A 14,172-nucleotide genomic window follows, 5' to 3' on the forward strand; every position below is an offset into this window, starting at 1 on the left:
ATCATTAAGTTGCGCTGCGCATGCAATAATAATGGGTGAAACACTCATGACTTTACATACTAATGCAAATCGTGGGATGACTTGGCTTCATATTTTCAATACGCTATCTCACATATATAATACATCTCGTGCTGAACTTAACATGTCACGTGAATTTATTTGATACAATTAAAGTACCTAACCTAACGTAATTCAAAAATGGTTTCTAGGTTAAAGGTAAATTATAAACTAAAATTTTGTAAGAACTAAAACAAAACAACAATTGGAACAAAAAAAAGGAAATTAAAATAATATATTAGGAAAGAACATGAATGTAATATATCGTCAAACAAAAGTAAACAGCAAACATATAGAGATAAATCACAACATATTAGTTTGGACGTGTCTGATGGAGAACAGCCCACGTGGCAATAGGAAGGAGATATTAATCAAATAGCTTCAATCTCTCTTACACTGTTGGCAGTTGCTCTGGCACCACTCTGCCTTTCTCAGCCTCTCTGCTTCTTCTTGATCATCAATGGCGGCAGCAGTGACAGCAGCAGCACCACCAAATCTAACAAGCCTGAGATTCCATGGTTGGCGCGAAAAACCCACATTCTCAATCTCACCAACAACTCTTCGCTTCTTCAGAAACTCAAGCCGTACAAAGCATCTCACTCAAGTTTTGGCTCTCGTAGATGAACAACAGCAGCAACAACAAGTCTCGTTTACAGAGGAAGAGAACTCTCTCGTTGAAGCCCTCATTGGAATTCAAGGCCGAGGCCGCTCTGCTTCTCCTCAGCAACTCACTGTAACGCTTTTTTCTCTTTTCTCTTCTTAAATTATGTGATTAATAAAAAATTATTGAATGAGAATTAATGATTTTGCAGGATGTTGAGCGTGCTGTGCAGGCTCTTGAAAGTTTACAAGGCATTCCGGACCCGGTTCGATATCATTGAAATACAACCTTCTGCTTTGATTGTTGTTTTTGGTCTCTTTGTATTTGTTTATATCTTAAAAATGTATGTTTTATATGCAGACCAGCTCTAGTTTGATTGAGGGACGCTGGCAATTGATGTTTACTACAAGACCTGGAACTGCCTCTCCCATTCAAGTATGATCTGTTCAACTTATGTTTTTTTCCCCTCCTTGTATGAATTTCTTTTTTTCTTTTTGAATATTGCAAAAACTTGGTTTCTTTTGCAATATATATTGGTTTTCCTTGAGATCTAGAAAGCATCACCCTAGCTATATCATGCACATGTAGAGTGTTGCAAATGTAAAGATATGGATCTTCTAGGGACTCCAAATTTGATGGAAACAAAATTGATTTGCAAAACAAAACAAGTTCAGTTGGCCCTCTAAACAATTTGAAAGTGGCAATTGAATCCTGCTTTTAATATCTTTCAGAGGACATTTGTTGGGGTCGACTTCTTTAGCGTGTTTCAAGAGGTATTTCTTCGGACAAATGACCCACGCGTATCCAATATCGTAAAATTCTCTGATGCAATAGGTGAGCTGAAAGTAGAGGTATGCCTTTGCTCTCTCCAACTGCTAAATATCTCTACATATGTCTCTTTCTGCAGCACTAAACGGTTACTATCATTCAGTTCTTTTCTTTAGCCCCCCCTTTGATTTTTGTCAAGTCATGAATAATGCCATATAGATCATTTAAGTATTTTCTTGTCACTTAAGTTTTGTCTCTTTTGTTCCCACAAAGGCGGCGGCATCAATCAAAGATAGGAAACGAATCCTTTTCCGGTTTGACAGAGCAGCCTTTTCTTTCAAATTTTTACCATTTAAGGTTCCATATCCAGTTCCATTCAGACTTCTTGGAGATGAGGCAAAGGGTTGGTTGGATACCACATACTTGTCCCAATCTGGAAACCTCCGAATATCAAGAGGAAATAAGGTAATAGGACGTACATTCATGCTTAGCAGTAGACAGATTTTTAACACATTCTGTGCTGCATTTCACATCAGTAATATTACCGAATTAATTGCTTGAACCTTAAAACGAGTTGACCGTAGCTAAGGATATCCATAATACCTTTGTAGTGCAGGGAACCACATTTGTGCTGCAAAAGAAAACTGAGCCTAGGCAAAGATTGCTATCAACCATCTCCACGGGTACAGGAGTCAAAGAGGTGACGTTGCCAATTCAAGTTTCTCAAGTTGCATGCTGAAGAAACTTTTCCTTGCTGATATGGTTTCCTGCAACCGTATTTCTATTGCAGGCAATCGATGAGTTCATCTCCTTCAACCAGAATAAAGGCATAGGTGAACCAGAACTCCAAGAGGGAGAGTGGGAAATGCTATGGAGTTCACAGGTAATGATGATAAACTGATACTAGGAGTTGTTTTATTGTCCTTTACCAACATCCTATTGGCTTGGTAATGCAGAAAAGGCAATGAGAAACTTAAGTTTGGACAGATCAAGAGTTTGAGACTTATTGGGTTTAATCACACGAGCTGATGTGGCAATCATCTCTCCATGGTTGTGAAATCAAACGTGCATTGCACTTTGTTCAACCTTAGAGCATTAGAGAAAGAATGCAACTGTTATATACATATGCATTTTCAAGAATGTGGCACAAATAGGCGCATAAGAGAACAAAATCAGCTAAGTTATTTTGTTAATTGCAAAAATAGGGTTCATCCTAGTAAATGAGAAGCTTGCTGAATTTTAAAGGCTATAAAGAACAAATATAAAGCTAACCTGAACTACTACAGGATAGAGCTAATTACAGAGCAAGATCTATATTCATGTAGAAGACATCAAATAGATAAAAATCTGCTAATACTGCTCCAGATCACTGAAATCCAATTATGCATTTTGTAAGATGAACACATAAAAGAATTTTCATATGTATGTGGCAGGAAGAGACGGATAGTTGGTTAGAGAATGCTGCCAATGGTCTTATGGGCAAGCAAGTAAGCGAAAAATCATAGCTGCTATTGCGTTCAACAAATTTTGATGGTTCAACTTGCTTTGTCTTAGTTCTCGTTATTCCTTATGGAGTTTCCTTGGTTGACTAGTTTACTCTCCATTTTTTTTTAAATGCTATGATTATAGATTGTCAAGGAAAATGGACAAATAAAGTTTGTGGTTGACATCTTGCTTGGACTCAAATTTTCCATAACTGGCACATTTGTGTAAGTTTCTCATTTGAATAAATTTAACTGGAATTTAAAAGAGATATCTAGGGAAAGCCTGATTTTCAGAGTCTCACACATCGGCAGGAAATCTGGCACCACAACATATGATATTACAATGGACGATGCAGCCATCATCGGTGGCCAATTTGGATATCCCGTAGAGCTAGAAAGCAAGTTCAAACTAGAACTGCTGTAAGATATCTCGTCCGGTATTCATGTAGCTAGTTACAACACTTTGATTAGCTGAAAGTACCTTTCATTCACATATTTATTAATGCTGTATGCTGCATGCTGCAGGTATAGCGATGACAAGATCAGAATTACGCGGGGATATAATAAAATTGTTTTTGTGCATCTGCGAACAGATGGTACAGGACAGAAGTAAGATGGGCTAACCAAACAGATAGAAGATCTAAATTTCAGGTGATACAAATTTGCTTCTGGTTTTGTTGGTATAAATGAAAGCATAGTCACATGTTATTTTGATTGTTTTTCATCTTTTGACCAGTTGATAAGGTAACCCAGTGGGAACCAGAAAAAGGCAGAATTTCATCACCATCATTCTGAAAAATTCATGTCGTACATACTAAAAATGGAATAGAATATCTCATATTCACATGTCTACTCCCGAAACAAGAACAAATGAACAAACGTACCCAGTTTCATAGATTTTGTTTGGGACATGTCAGGTGATTGATAAGCAAAGCTATCAGAAAGGGTGAAACAAGCATTTTGGTTGGGAATGGGGTGAGCCTTGGAGCCTTGAAGTAGGGATTGCCAGAATTTTCTCAAAAGTCAGCTTCATCTAGCAGGAGAAGTGGAGATAATTTCCCTCTCTCCACTACAGAACTGGCCTATTGTAAATCATACCATGAGATTGGCCTATTAACTCACAAACAAATTTACATATTAAAATTGTTTTGACATACTTTTCTTGGCTGCTTTTTTTACTTTCTTTTACCTGTTTAACATCAAACGTAATCACAATTAATTGTATCTCAGATACTTTCTGCTAATTGTCATTGGCTCAATTGTATCTTTCTTTAGTCGCTGGCTTTGGTATTGAGTATTTCTGTGCTGGGATTTGGATTACTTATCGTAAAACCTAATGAACGTTAACTGTCAGGCACAAAAATAAATCAAATTAAATAGCACGCTTCATCTACATCTGCTGTATGCATCAACCAATAGAAGAAATCTATTAGAGATTTTGCACACGACTATAACATGTTTTTGTTTTTTGTTAAATACATGTTATTCCCATTCAAGAATAATGATTGTGTTTTGTTTTTTTAATGACAATGCAATATCCTAAACTACTCTAATCTACGAAAAGGGTAATTCAAACTAGGGTACAAGAGGCAGGCACACTTCCGGGTCAACTTGCCTAAACAAACTACACTATGTTTTGTTTTTCGTTAACAATTCCGCGAAAGAAAAAAGTGAATCTCATCAAGATCTCAAACAAATAAGTAAAGTTCCTTAGAAGTAATTAATTAACGACTAACATGCCAGATAAACTTTTATTACTTGCCTAACAAGTAACCGAGGAAAAAACTTCCCAGAACTGATTCATTCTCTTTCCAAACCTTCCCCATAGGATAAGAAATATTTGTTTGGTTTTTCTCTCTCTTTTTTTCAGCCCTCTTTTGACGTTTGAGGCCCCGGTTACTTATACCTCACTCCAAATCAATTTGGTCTAGTATTTGGCCCTTACCATTACGAGTTCCTTGGCCATATAAATTCTTTGCTCGATCAACTTTCCTATATATGCTGCTAGCCAACGTCTAAGCATGCATTGAATTGAATAAGCCTCCTCACCTTTTACGATAAGATTTCGATTTTTTTTATCCCTTACCCTTCCTTTGCTCTGTTTTTCTTTAAAACCACAGACATCAAACCATCAAACGCTTCAAGAGACCAAACTATCAAACGTGAAGGGGAAGACCCGCCATCACATCTAGATTTCTATGATAAACAGGTATGGTATTCCTGGTTATGGTTCTTAATTTTCTCTTTTAGCTTTGCCTTAGTTCTTCTTGGGTTGAATATTCTTTTACTTCATGCTCTGCCTTTATCTTTAGGGATTCCCAATATCCAAACAGAGCAAGAATCTAACAAAGGGAAGGAAAGATACAAACGAAGTAGAAGAGCCTATATTTTAATCCCAGTGGACGTAGAAGAGTTGTGCAGGTAGTGATTTCACAGAATCCTTATTTAAGCTTTTTGTTTCTCCCCATTACGCCAATTTATGTGCAAGTTCTATATGTTATTTACGCACTTTTGATTGCACAAACTTTATTTTGGTTGCGCACTATATATATAAACTCTTTATAATTCTGGCAGTGTGAAGTGTTAACAATGATGGCTCATTACAAGACCACGAACACTCAGAGGCCACGGGAAGATTTGTCCCTCAAGGAGACGTCTCCGAAAATCACTGGCAGGGCGGCCTCCACCACGGGCCCTATGACCGCCTTTAACCTGGTGGAGCAAATGCAGTTTCTGTATGTACGGGTTGTGAAAGCTAGAGGGCTGCCACAACCCTGCGATCCTTATGTTGAGCTGAAGATTGGGAACTACAAGGGAACCACAAAACACTTGGAGAAGAATCCATACTCCGAATGGAACCTAGTTTTTTCTTTCAACAGAGAGAGAATTCAGAACACCAGTGTGGAGATTTTGGTGAAGGATAAGGCTCTTGCAGTTGAAGATGGTCATGAAGTCATTGGCAGATTTGCTTTTAATGTTTCTGATGCTCCAACCAGAGTTCCTCCGGATAGTCCTTTGGCGCCCCAATGGTATAGGCTGATGGATCAAAACAAGATCAAAGGAGAGTTGATGCTGGCCTTTTGGATTGGGACACAGGCGGATGAGGTTTTTCCTGATGCTTGGCATGCTGATACAGCCTCAGTTATAAGTGGTTATGGCGTTTCAGATACTCGTTCGAAAGTGTACATTTCACCTAGGATTTGGTACCTTAGAGTTAATGCGATTGAAGCTCAGGATCTGCAGGTTAGAGACAAGAACAACAGAGGACAGCCAGTAGAGATTTTTGTGAAAGCTACTCTTGGGAGGTTGGTTTTGAGAAGTAAAGTTTCTCAAACTAAGACTACAAATGTCGCATGGAACCAGGATATAATGTTCGTTGTAGCAGAACCATTTGAGGAGGATTTGGTTGTGACTGTGGAGGAGAATTTGATCAATAAGGAAGGAAGTTTCACCTTAGGGAGGTGTGAGATTCCTCTAAAGAATGTGGAGAAGAGGAATACCGGTTCGGCGGCTGCCGCCAAGTGGCATGATCTTTGGAGGACTGAAGTAGTGGAAAATAAGGAGGTGAGATTTGCTAGTAAGATTCAGATGAGGATCTCTTTGGATGGTGGATACCATGTTCTTGACGAGCCTGCTCACTCTCTTAGTGATCTGAGGCCAACAGCAAAGATATTGTGGAAACCTACAATCGGGAATCTGGAACTGGGGATCTTGAGTGCTTCCGGACTGCAACCAATGAAGCCCGAAAATTGTGTTAACGCCTATTGTGTGGCTAAATACGGGCCAAAGTGGGTGAGAACAAGGACGATCGTCGATAGCTGTGATCCCAAGTGGAATGAACAATACACTTGGGATGTCTATGATCCTTGTACAGTCATTACCATTGCAGTTTTTCAAAATGGCTATTTGCACAGTTGGGATAAGCCTGGAGGGCCTATGGATTTGCCTATTGGAAAGGTAAAGATTCGCTTGTCCACGCTTGTTATCGATAAAATTTACACGAACTCTCATCCACTTGTGGTTATGCAACCTTCTGGGGTGAAGAAGATGGGCGAAATCCAATTGGCAGTGAGATTTTCCTGTACAAATAAGATGAACATGCTACTTACTTATGGACGGCCTCTGCTTCCCAAAATGCATTACCTTGTCCCACTATCTAAAGATCAAATCTCTATGTTATCAGAACAAGCTGCGTATACTCTCGCACTGAGGTTGAGCCGGGCTGAGCCACCTTTGAGGAAAGAGGTTGTGGATTATGTGTTGGATGTGAAAACAAATTTGTGGAGCCTCCGAAAAGCCAAAGTGAATTTTGACAGGATCGTCAAAGTTATGGATGGTTTCTTTGGTGTCGTCAAATGGTTTGATGGGATATGCAAATGGACTAACCCCTTCTCTACTGTTCTGGTTTTGATCATTTTCTGTGTTGTGGTTATTTACCCTGGCCTCATACTACCCGCATTGTTTTTCTACTTTTCCAAGGAAGGGATTTGGAACTTTTGGAAGAGGCCTAAAAAAATTCTTCACATAGATGCCGACTTGTCTCATGCCTACACTGCGCTTCCGGATGTTTTGGATGAAGAGTTTGATCCGTTTCCAACGAGAAGGACCGAGGAAGTTCTGAGAAGAAGATATGATCGGCTTCGAAGCATGGCAGGGAGTATCCAGACACTTCTTGGGGACATAGCAGCTCAAGGGGAGAGGGTGCAATCTATTTTGAGTTGGAGGGATCCAAGAGCTACAGCTATATTTACGTCCTTGTGTATAATTGCTGGGATAATATTTTGGTACGTTCCTTTCCAATGTATTCCTCTTTTAGCAGGCATGTATGTGCTAAGGCACCCATGGTTACGTGACCAACTCCCTCCATATCACTACAACTTCTTCAGAAGGATGCCGGCGAAAACGGACATCTTTTTATGAGGAGCTTTGATTTGTTCAGAGAATCAACCTTTTATTTAACTGTCTTCTAACTCAAAGGTTACGAATCTGAGCATACAGACATATTTGTACTTGCCAGAGCTCATATCCCTTTTTTATATTTTATATCGTAGGTGTTAACCAGGCTTTCCCCTCATCTTGTTGAAAAGAAATTTCCAATGTTAGTTTTAATCGCATGGTTGAATTTTCTGGTTTAGCTGGAGGGATTATTTTGGCTTGGAATGAGGAATGTATTCATCTGGATGTAAAATAATATATGCATGAAAGGTTTATTTTAACTTGTGTGTTTGATGCTCATGTTGGTTCTACTTATTTTGTTTGCTGGCTCAGAAAGATGAACAAAAAATTATTTGGGATCCCCTTTTGGATAAAGTTCCTTGGCATGAAACCAGTCTTGATACTTGCAGGCTTTAACTGCATTCTTTCTTTTACATGAGAAACTTGGAGGCTCTAGTAAACTTTCCAAGTACATGCTTGATTTTCAGAATTTTGATAATCAATTTAGTCTCATTGAAATTGCTTCTAAAGGTAATGCTGCTTTTACCTGGAGTAATAAACAACAGGCTCAATCTTAAATCTGCGAAAAATTGGATCGAGCTTTTTGCACGAAATTCGTTTTTACAATGTTATGCTCATTGTTTTTCAGATGTGTTGCCTATAGGAGGATCCGATCATAGTCCGATTATCTTTCATTCCAATTCATATGTTTTTTTATCTAATTGGATTTTTAGTTTCCAAAGGCAATGGCTTTCCAATCCAGAATTCCCAGATATTGCTTATAAAAAGCATGGAAACACGTTCAGGGAGCTTCCCCCTATGAATAATATTGTGGCTAACTGTGGAGACTTTGCGTTTCTTGCTTGAACAATGGCACTCTAAACGGCCCCATTTATTCCAGGAAGTTTCCTCTTTGTATAAACAAATCGCTCAAGTGCAGGAACTCTTTTTGGGCAGGATTTGCACAAGGCTTATCTTAATTTGTTACATCAAGAGGAACTTTACTGGGCTCAACGTGCAAGGGCTAATTGGCTTAAATTAGGTGACCAAAATACTAAGAAGTTTTTTCCGTACTACAGTTCGTCATCAAAGAAATGGTATTTTTCGGATTAAAAATTATATGGACATTTGGATTTCTAATCCATGTGATACGGCTCAGCTGTTCGTTTCAAAATTTCAACATCAGTACCAAGCTGAACATTGTTCCTCTTTGGCACAAAGTTGTTCAGTTTTTTCAAAAGCATTCTATTTGCGGAGGCTCAGGATCCCAACTATGACCATCCCTAGGAATTTGGGAACATAAAGTGAAATTTGGTTGAATTGAAACAATTTAGTTTGGTGAAGGAAAAAACAGTACAATTACATTAAAACTGTACATTATTAACCTGGAAAATTATTGGAATGAGGAAAATGAACTATAAAAAGATAACCACTAAGTAATTGACATTGAGTGACCGATGCTGAGAAGATCCACTGCAAGGAATTTTCAGCCAAACCAAGTAGTATCTTAGCTAAAAGGAATCTTTAGCTTTGCCAAAAGCAGCTTTGATGTATGGATGCAAAGCATAAAAAGCACTTGTCTGCAGTCCATATGAGCTCTGCACCTTTTTCCCCACCATAGTTTCAAGCAAATGCGAGAAAGGGAAACATGCAGCAGTGCTCATATTACCGGGGAAACAAATGCAAGCACATTGGGTAAAGCTATTCCCACAATCACAGCAACGAGCAAAGAACAGAACATCCATCACATCCATCACACGAGACTTCAGCGGCCTCCCCAAGGTGTCCTACATAGGATCAACAAAAAACTTTCAACTTCCATGAAGATCAACCACAGACAAAAACACATTCAGAACAAATGACATCCGCAAAGTTTACAGAATTGAAGTTATTAGCTTCAATGAACTCATTGCATGGAGAAAAGAAAAAACAACCAACGTCTACACAGTACAAAAAATAAGGGCCCTTGATAATGTCAGATTAAAAGTTTGCTGGAGAAAGAAGAGTTTCTGGCATACAAAGAACAGTGAAGTAGTCAAGCATTTGCCATCTACATGAGGTGTCATGAAATGTTAGCAATACCATCAGTTAGCTAGATGAATCTCAACCAGAAGTTTGGCCATCAAGTAAAATCAGTGAAAAATTTTCATAATTTCATAAGCTCAGTGAGGAAAAGCTTTGCTTGGAGAAGCCAACTTTCATACCTTAGAAGTTAGAAACATCCTGAGTAAGGACGCTTGGAAAATTTAAGTAGCATGGTTATTTACATACGAGATGCAAAAAGAATCTGAGCAGTCTGTCCAAGAAATATTGAGTGGAATAGAGAAACCTCACTGAGTAGCATTTTCCTTACCTCAAGGTTGAGTTCGTAGTCATGCACCCACCAGAAAAAAACATAGATGAAGGAGCAACATCAACTAACAATCAAGTCTTTGCTGCGGTAGACTCCCACTTAGACGTATTGGTCCTTTTTCAGCATCAATGCTTCTCCAACTTTTGAATTCAATAGGCACTAATACACCCCCTTTAGAAAAGGAAAAGTGCACAAAAACCGTCTTTAAAGATGCTGGAGCTCTCAAACTGCGCATTTGGAATCACCCTCACAGGCAATACAGAAGATTGAAGCAAGGAGTGTAAGCCACTTCCATAAAAAGATACAATATCTAAGTTTCCATCGAAAACTTGTTCTCCAATATACAATCTATAATCAATTATGAGATGGACCTGACTTCAATCACAATATCGCAGAGAGTATACAAAGTATAGTTGAATGTTTACATTTACATAATGACCAGTCATACTTATAGGGTGAAGAGAGAGAAGTCTTCTTTACATAACCTAAGAATTGCTAAACAAAATTAAAACTCTCCAACTACACGACAATTGACACATTCAAGTACATCAATTTAATCCAACAGAAGAAAAGGCCATGACTCAGTTTAACACTAAAGGAACAGATATTTCATGAAATTACAAGGAAATTCATTAAAGAAGGTTTGCATGACATTATGAAAATGAAAATTGGGTACATAATAGGCATTAGATTACACTATAAAATGCACAGGTCCTTTTCAAACTTTGGAGTAAGTACATGGAGCCATACAGATGTATCTTTTAACAGAATGAACCTTACAACTAAGTCTAACACCCAAACCCAAGGAAACAAAACCTACAACCTAGTCCCTACTGATATTATTAGGTCATAGGGGGGCAGAAAACTGAGAGCACCTTCATCCTCTCTTTCCACCCAAAATAAACGTAAAACAAAGAAAAAATGAAATATAAGGCGAATCTACATAGATGCATATATCCAGAAGTTTAACAATCCACGACGAAATGCGGAATGTTTATCTGTTTGAAGAAGCAACTTACATTAACGCGGGGACAGATTAGTCACCGTCGCCAATGCTCTTCTCTGGGCACGCAATTCCCATTTCCTCATCCTTCTTCGCATTCACCTCACCCTGCATTAACTCATTCTCATTCTTGGTCCCAACTTCACTCACCTTATCATTAACCTCATTTTTATTTCCAATTACTTCTTCCGGTATAAGCTCATTCTTACCTTCCTCTTTCTGCTCGTCACCTACAACCCCATTTGATGTTTCATCTTTAACCTCATTTGATGTTTCATCTTTGACTTCATTGTCCTTTAAAATCATTTCAATGCGGGCATAGTCTTCCATACTTACATCAACGTCCCTAACACGTTCGTTCTCAGCCAAGGCACCAACATTTCTACTTCCTCCATCTCTGGACACATACTCTACCACCTCAGCATTGCTCTCCCCTTCCATAACCATATGGGGAACATCTGACCCTCCATCACTATCATTCTCAGATCCATTTTCTACCACCTCCTCATTGACCTCCTCCATTACATGGTGCCTCCTCTCAAGAAACTGCATCCTCCTCCTCAAGTCCCCCAACTCCCTCTCCATCAAGAAAAGCCTCTCCTTCAATGTCAGATTCTCTTCCTCCAATTGAGCTATATGGGTATCCTGATCATCCACTCGATTCTCCAAAACGTTGTTATACTCAACCCCACTGTAGTTCGGGTATATCATCTCAAACCGACTCAAATCATGGTCCAACCTCCTCTCCACCTCCACATGCTCCTCCACGTCACTCTCACTTGACCCACCACCACCCTCTTCCTCGTCATCATCATTTCCAGGCGACCGCAGCCTAATCAACCCCTTCATTGACCCATACCCATCAACACCCCACTCCTCCTTCGCCATATCCCCCAAGACCTCCCTCGACGGTGAGAAAATGGGCGTGGGAAGAATAGCAGGTGTCACCGGGCAAGGCGAAACCAGCGAGGCTATGCCGCCGGACTTCTTCGCTCTGATAATGAAGGACGTCGTGTTCCTTGGGGCGTAAGGGGCAAACCTATTGTTAAACTTCTTTTTGGGATAAAATTTCCGGGCTTTCATTCGATTCTGCGACTGTAACTCATGAAGCGTTGGGGGTATGTACCCTCCCGGCCCTCCTCCGCTACTGGTCTGACCACTCGGTGGCAAATTGGGGACATTCAGATTCTTGTCCATTCTTCTCTGGTCGTTCCTTTTGTCGGTGCCCTTCTTGCCTTTCCAATTGTTGCGTCCGAGATTCGACGGAGGCTTTTGGGCCGCGAACTGTAGCTGAGGCTGAGGCTGAGGCCAAGCCTTGTAGTTTCGGTTCAACATCAACGGCTGAGACTGACTCTTCATCATCATTTGCTGCTGCTGCTGCTGCTGAGCCGCCATGGCTTGAGATGACTGTGACATCATCTGAGGCGGCTGGCTCATCATCTGCGGCATCGGCTGGCTCATGACTTGACCTTGGCTCAAACTCATCATCGGCGCTTGATTCATCAGCTGCGACTGATCGTTCATTGTTTCCCCCCAAATGCGAAGGAAACTCCAAAACCTAAATCTCGAAAGCACAAAAAAATAAAAAAAATCTCGTCCCTTTCCGATTAGATTCCGATCAAAATCGCCGATAAGAAACCCAAAATTTCGAGATCGAAACCCTAGAAATCCTTTTTATCTTCAATTCAAGGTCTCGATCTTAAGACTCTCTCGAGAAATACTTTTTCCTTTTTAAGTTTAAATTCCGAACCAAAAACAGAAAAGAGAGGGTTTTGATTTTCTTTTCTTGTTAATGGTTTGTCTGTTTCTCTGGAAAATCGAAAGAGCTCGATGGAATCAAAGCCGTTTTAGGGAGGCCTAGCGGTCCGCATGGGTTATTTTTATAGGGGGAGATTGCGTGCTGTGGACAGTCCGATTAGAACTTTAGAAATGGACGGCCGAGATCGATTGTTACGTGTCGGCCGTGCGTCACCTGGAGACCTGGCAGGCGTAAGAGTAGGACTAGAGGGAAATTGCACTTCTTTTCTTTTTCTTCTTTGTTTTCTGCAAGCACGACAATTTAGACAAAATTTTTTTTTTTTAAAATATCGTAATTTAGTACTCAATACAAGACCAAATATAGAAAAATTCAATTGCATATGATATTATGATAGGTTGTCAAGAAAAAATTTTAATTCTGATAAAAATAAAAAATAAAACATCGATATTTTTAGGATGACAGTTTTTAAATATCTATTTTGTAAATTTACACTTTTTTTTTATATACATTTTTACTGTCTTTCATTTATTCGTTTATAAAATAAATAAATGAAATAATAAGAGAAGGGGTAACTTTTTTTTTTTGGTACAAGATAGTCTAAAAATTACAGAGAAGGAGTAACTCTTTATGATGTTCAGTCAATTTCGTCAACTAACTAATTGGAGTTCAAAGCTTTTTAGAGTTTATATTTGAAATTTTGCGAATTTGACGACTTCTTATTTGAAAACCAAACTAAAACTTTATGTCTTAAACAAACAAATCCCTCCTCCCCCCAAAAAAAAAAAAAAAAAAAAAAAACCAAGCTTGGCTGTGATTTGGGCAGACCAAGAAAACCAAAAATGTGATTAACCTTAAAAGTAAGCGTAAAAAAGAATGAAGGATGGGTTGGATCAACCTAATGAAAAACCTTCATAGACCTACTTTTGGGCCAGGAATCGGCCCATGAGTTCCTCAGCAATTTTTTTAATTTAATATTTTGTTTACTGTTAGTAACAAAGTGAGTTATTAAGCATCTTCTCGTGGATAAATTCTTATTTAGTTTAGTGGTACGCAGTCTCCAGGTTGACGGGTCTATAGCTTAGTGGTAAGAGTATTTGTAGTCCACACCAAACCCCAGGTCCATCATAGCCTAGTAGCTATGTGCTTCATGGTGGCAAAGAAGATATCTCAATCTTTCGTTGGCTTGGCTATGAGGTGTGTAACTTGGATTGA

At 39.1% G+C, this 14,172-nt stretch overlaps 3 protein-coding genes across 5 annotated transcripts; 2 read left to right on the top strand and 1 right to left on the bottom strand.

Moving 5' to 3' along the window:
* On the top strand, positions 456-4,184 carry LOC18774170 (probable plastid-lipid-associated protein 12, chloroplastic). Of its 2 annotated transcripts, none has more exons than XM_007205615.2 (12): positions 456-790; positions 870-923; positions 1,019-1,093; positions 1,390-1,509; positions 1,700-1,891; positions 2,043-2,126; positions 2,217-2,309; positions 2,860-2,913; positions 3,056-3,135; positions 3,223-3,330; positions 3,436-3,561; positions 3,828-4,184. In XM_007205615.2, exons 1-11 carry the CDS (start codon positions 518-520, stop codon positions 3,521-3,523), a joined length of 1,221 nt encoding a protein of 406 aa, XP_007205677.2. In that variant the 5' UTR covers positions 456-517; the 3' UTR covers positions 3,524-3,561; positions 3,828-4,184. The 2 variants fall into 2 exon arrangements, with proteins under 2 accessions (XP_007205677.2, XP_020422954.1); XM_020567365.1 differs by lacking the exon at positions 3,828-4,184 and adding an exon at positions 3,647-3,820.
* LOC18774291 (FT-interacting protein 1) lies at positions 4,869-7,869 on the top strand. The gene is made up of 3 exons (XM_007207207.2): positions 4,869-5,119; positions 5,223-5,331; positions 5,485-7,869. Exon 3 carries the CDS (start codon positions 5,500-5,502, stop codon positions 7,828-7,830), a length of 2,331 nt encoding a protein of 776 aa, XP_007207269.2. The 5' UTR covers positions 4,869-5,119; positions 5,223-5,331; positions 5,485-5,499; the 3' UTR covers positions 7,831-7,869.
* LOC18775228 lies at positions 9,136-13,057 on the bottom strand. 2 transcript variants are annotated; one of them, XM_007205042.2, is made up of 3 exons: positions 11,218-13,057; positions 10,199-10,425; positions 9,136-9,632 (listed from the first exon to the last, which is right to left on the bottom strand). In XM_007205042.2, the coding sequence occupies exon 1, from the start codon at positions 12,723-12,725 to the stop codon at positions 11,235-11,237; it is 1,491 nt and encodes a 496-aa protein (XP_007205104.1). In that variant the 5' UTR covers positions 12,726-13,057; the 3' UTR covers positions 9,136-9,632; positions 10,199-10,425; positions 11,218-11,234. The 2 variants fall into 2 exon arrangements, with proteins under 2 accessions (XP_007205104.1, XP_020421629.1); XM_020566040.1 differs by having other exon boundaries at positions 10,199-10,486.

This window comes from Prunus persica, chromosome G6, assembly GCF_000346465.2.
Source record: "Prunus persica cultivar Lovell chromosome G6, Prunus_persica_NCBIv2, whole genome shotgun sequence".
NCBI classification, from domain to species: Eukaryota; Viridiplantae; Streptophyta; class Magnoliopsida; order Rosales; family Rosaceae; genus Prunus; species Prunus persica.

What these genes read in the sequence shown, in the direction of transcription:
- LOC18774170 (XM_007205615.2), top strand. Translation starts at nt 518, where the DNA reads ATGGCGGCAGCAGTGACAGCAGCAGCACCACCAAATCTAACAAGCCTG. An exon ending in AAATGCTATGGAGTTCACAG is followed by an intron (nt 2,310 to 2,859) that starts GTAATGATGATA and finishes TGTATGTGGCAG; the next exon opens with GAAGAGACGGATAGTTGGTT. An exon ending in AAGTTCAAACTAGAACTGCT is followed by an intron (nt 3,331 to 3,435) that starts GTAAGATATCTC and finishes TGCATGCTGCAG; the next exon opens with GTATAGCGATGACAAGATCA.
- LOC18775228 (XM_007205042.2), bottom strand. Translation starts at nt 12,725, where the DNA reads ATGAACGATCAGTCGCAGCTGATGAATCAAGCGCCGATGATGAGTTTG.
- LOC18774291 (XM_007207207.2), top strand. Translation starts at nt 5,500, where the DNA reads ATGATGGCTCATTACAAGACCACGAACACTCAGAGGCCACGGGAAGAT.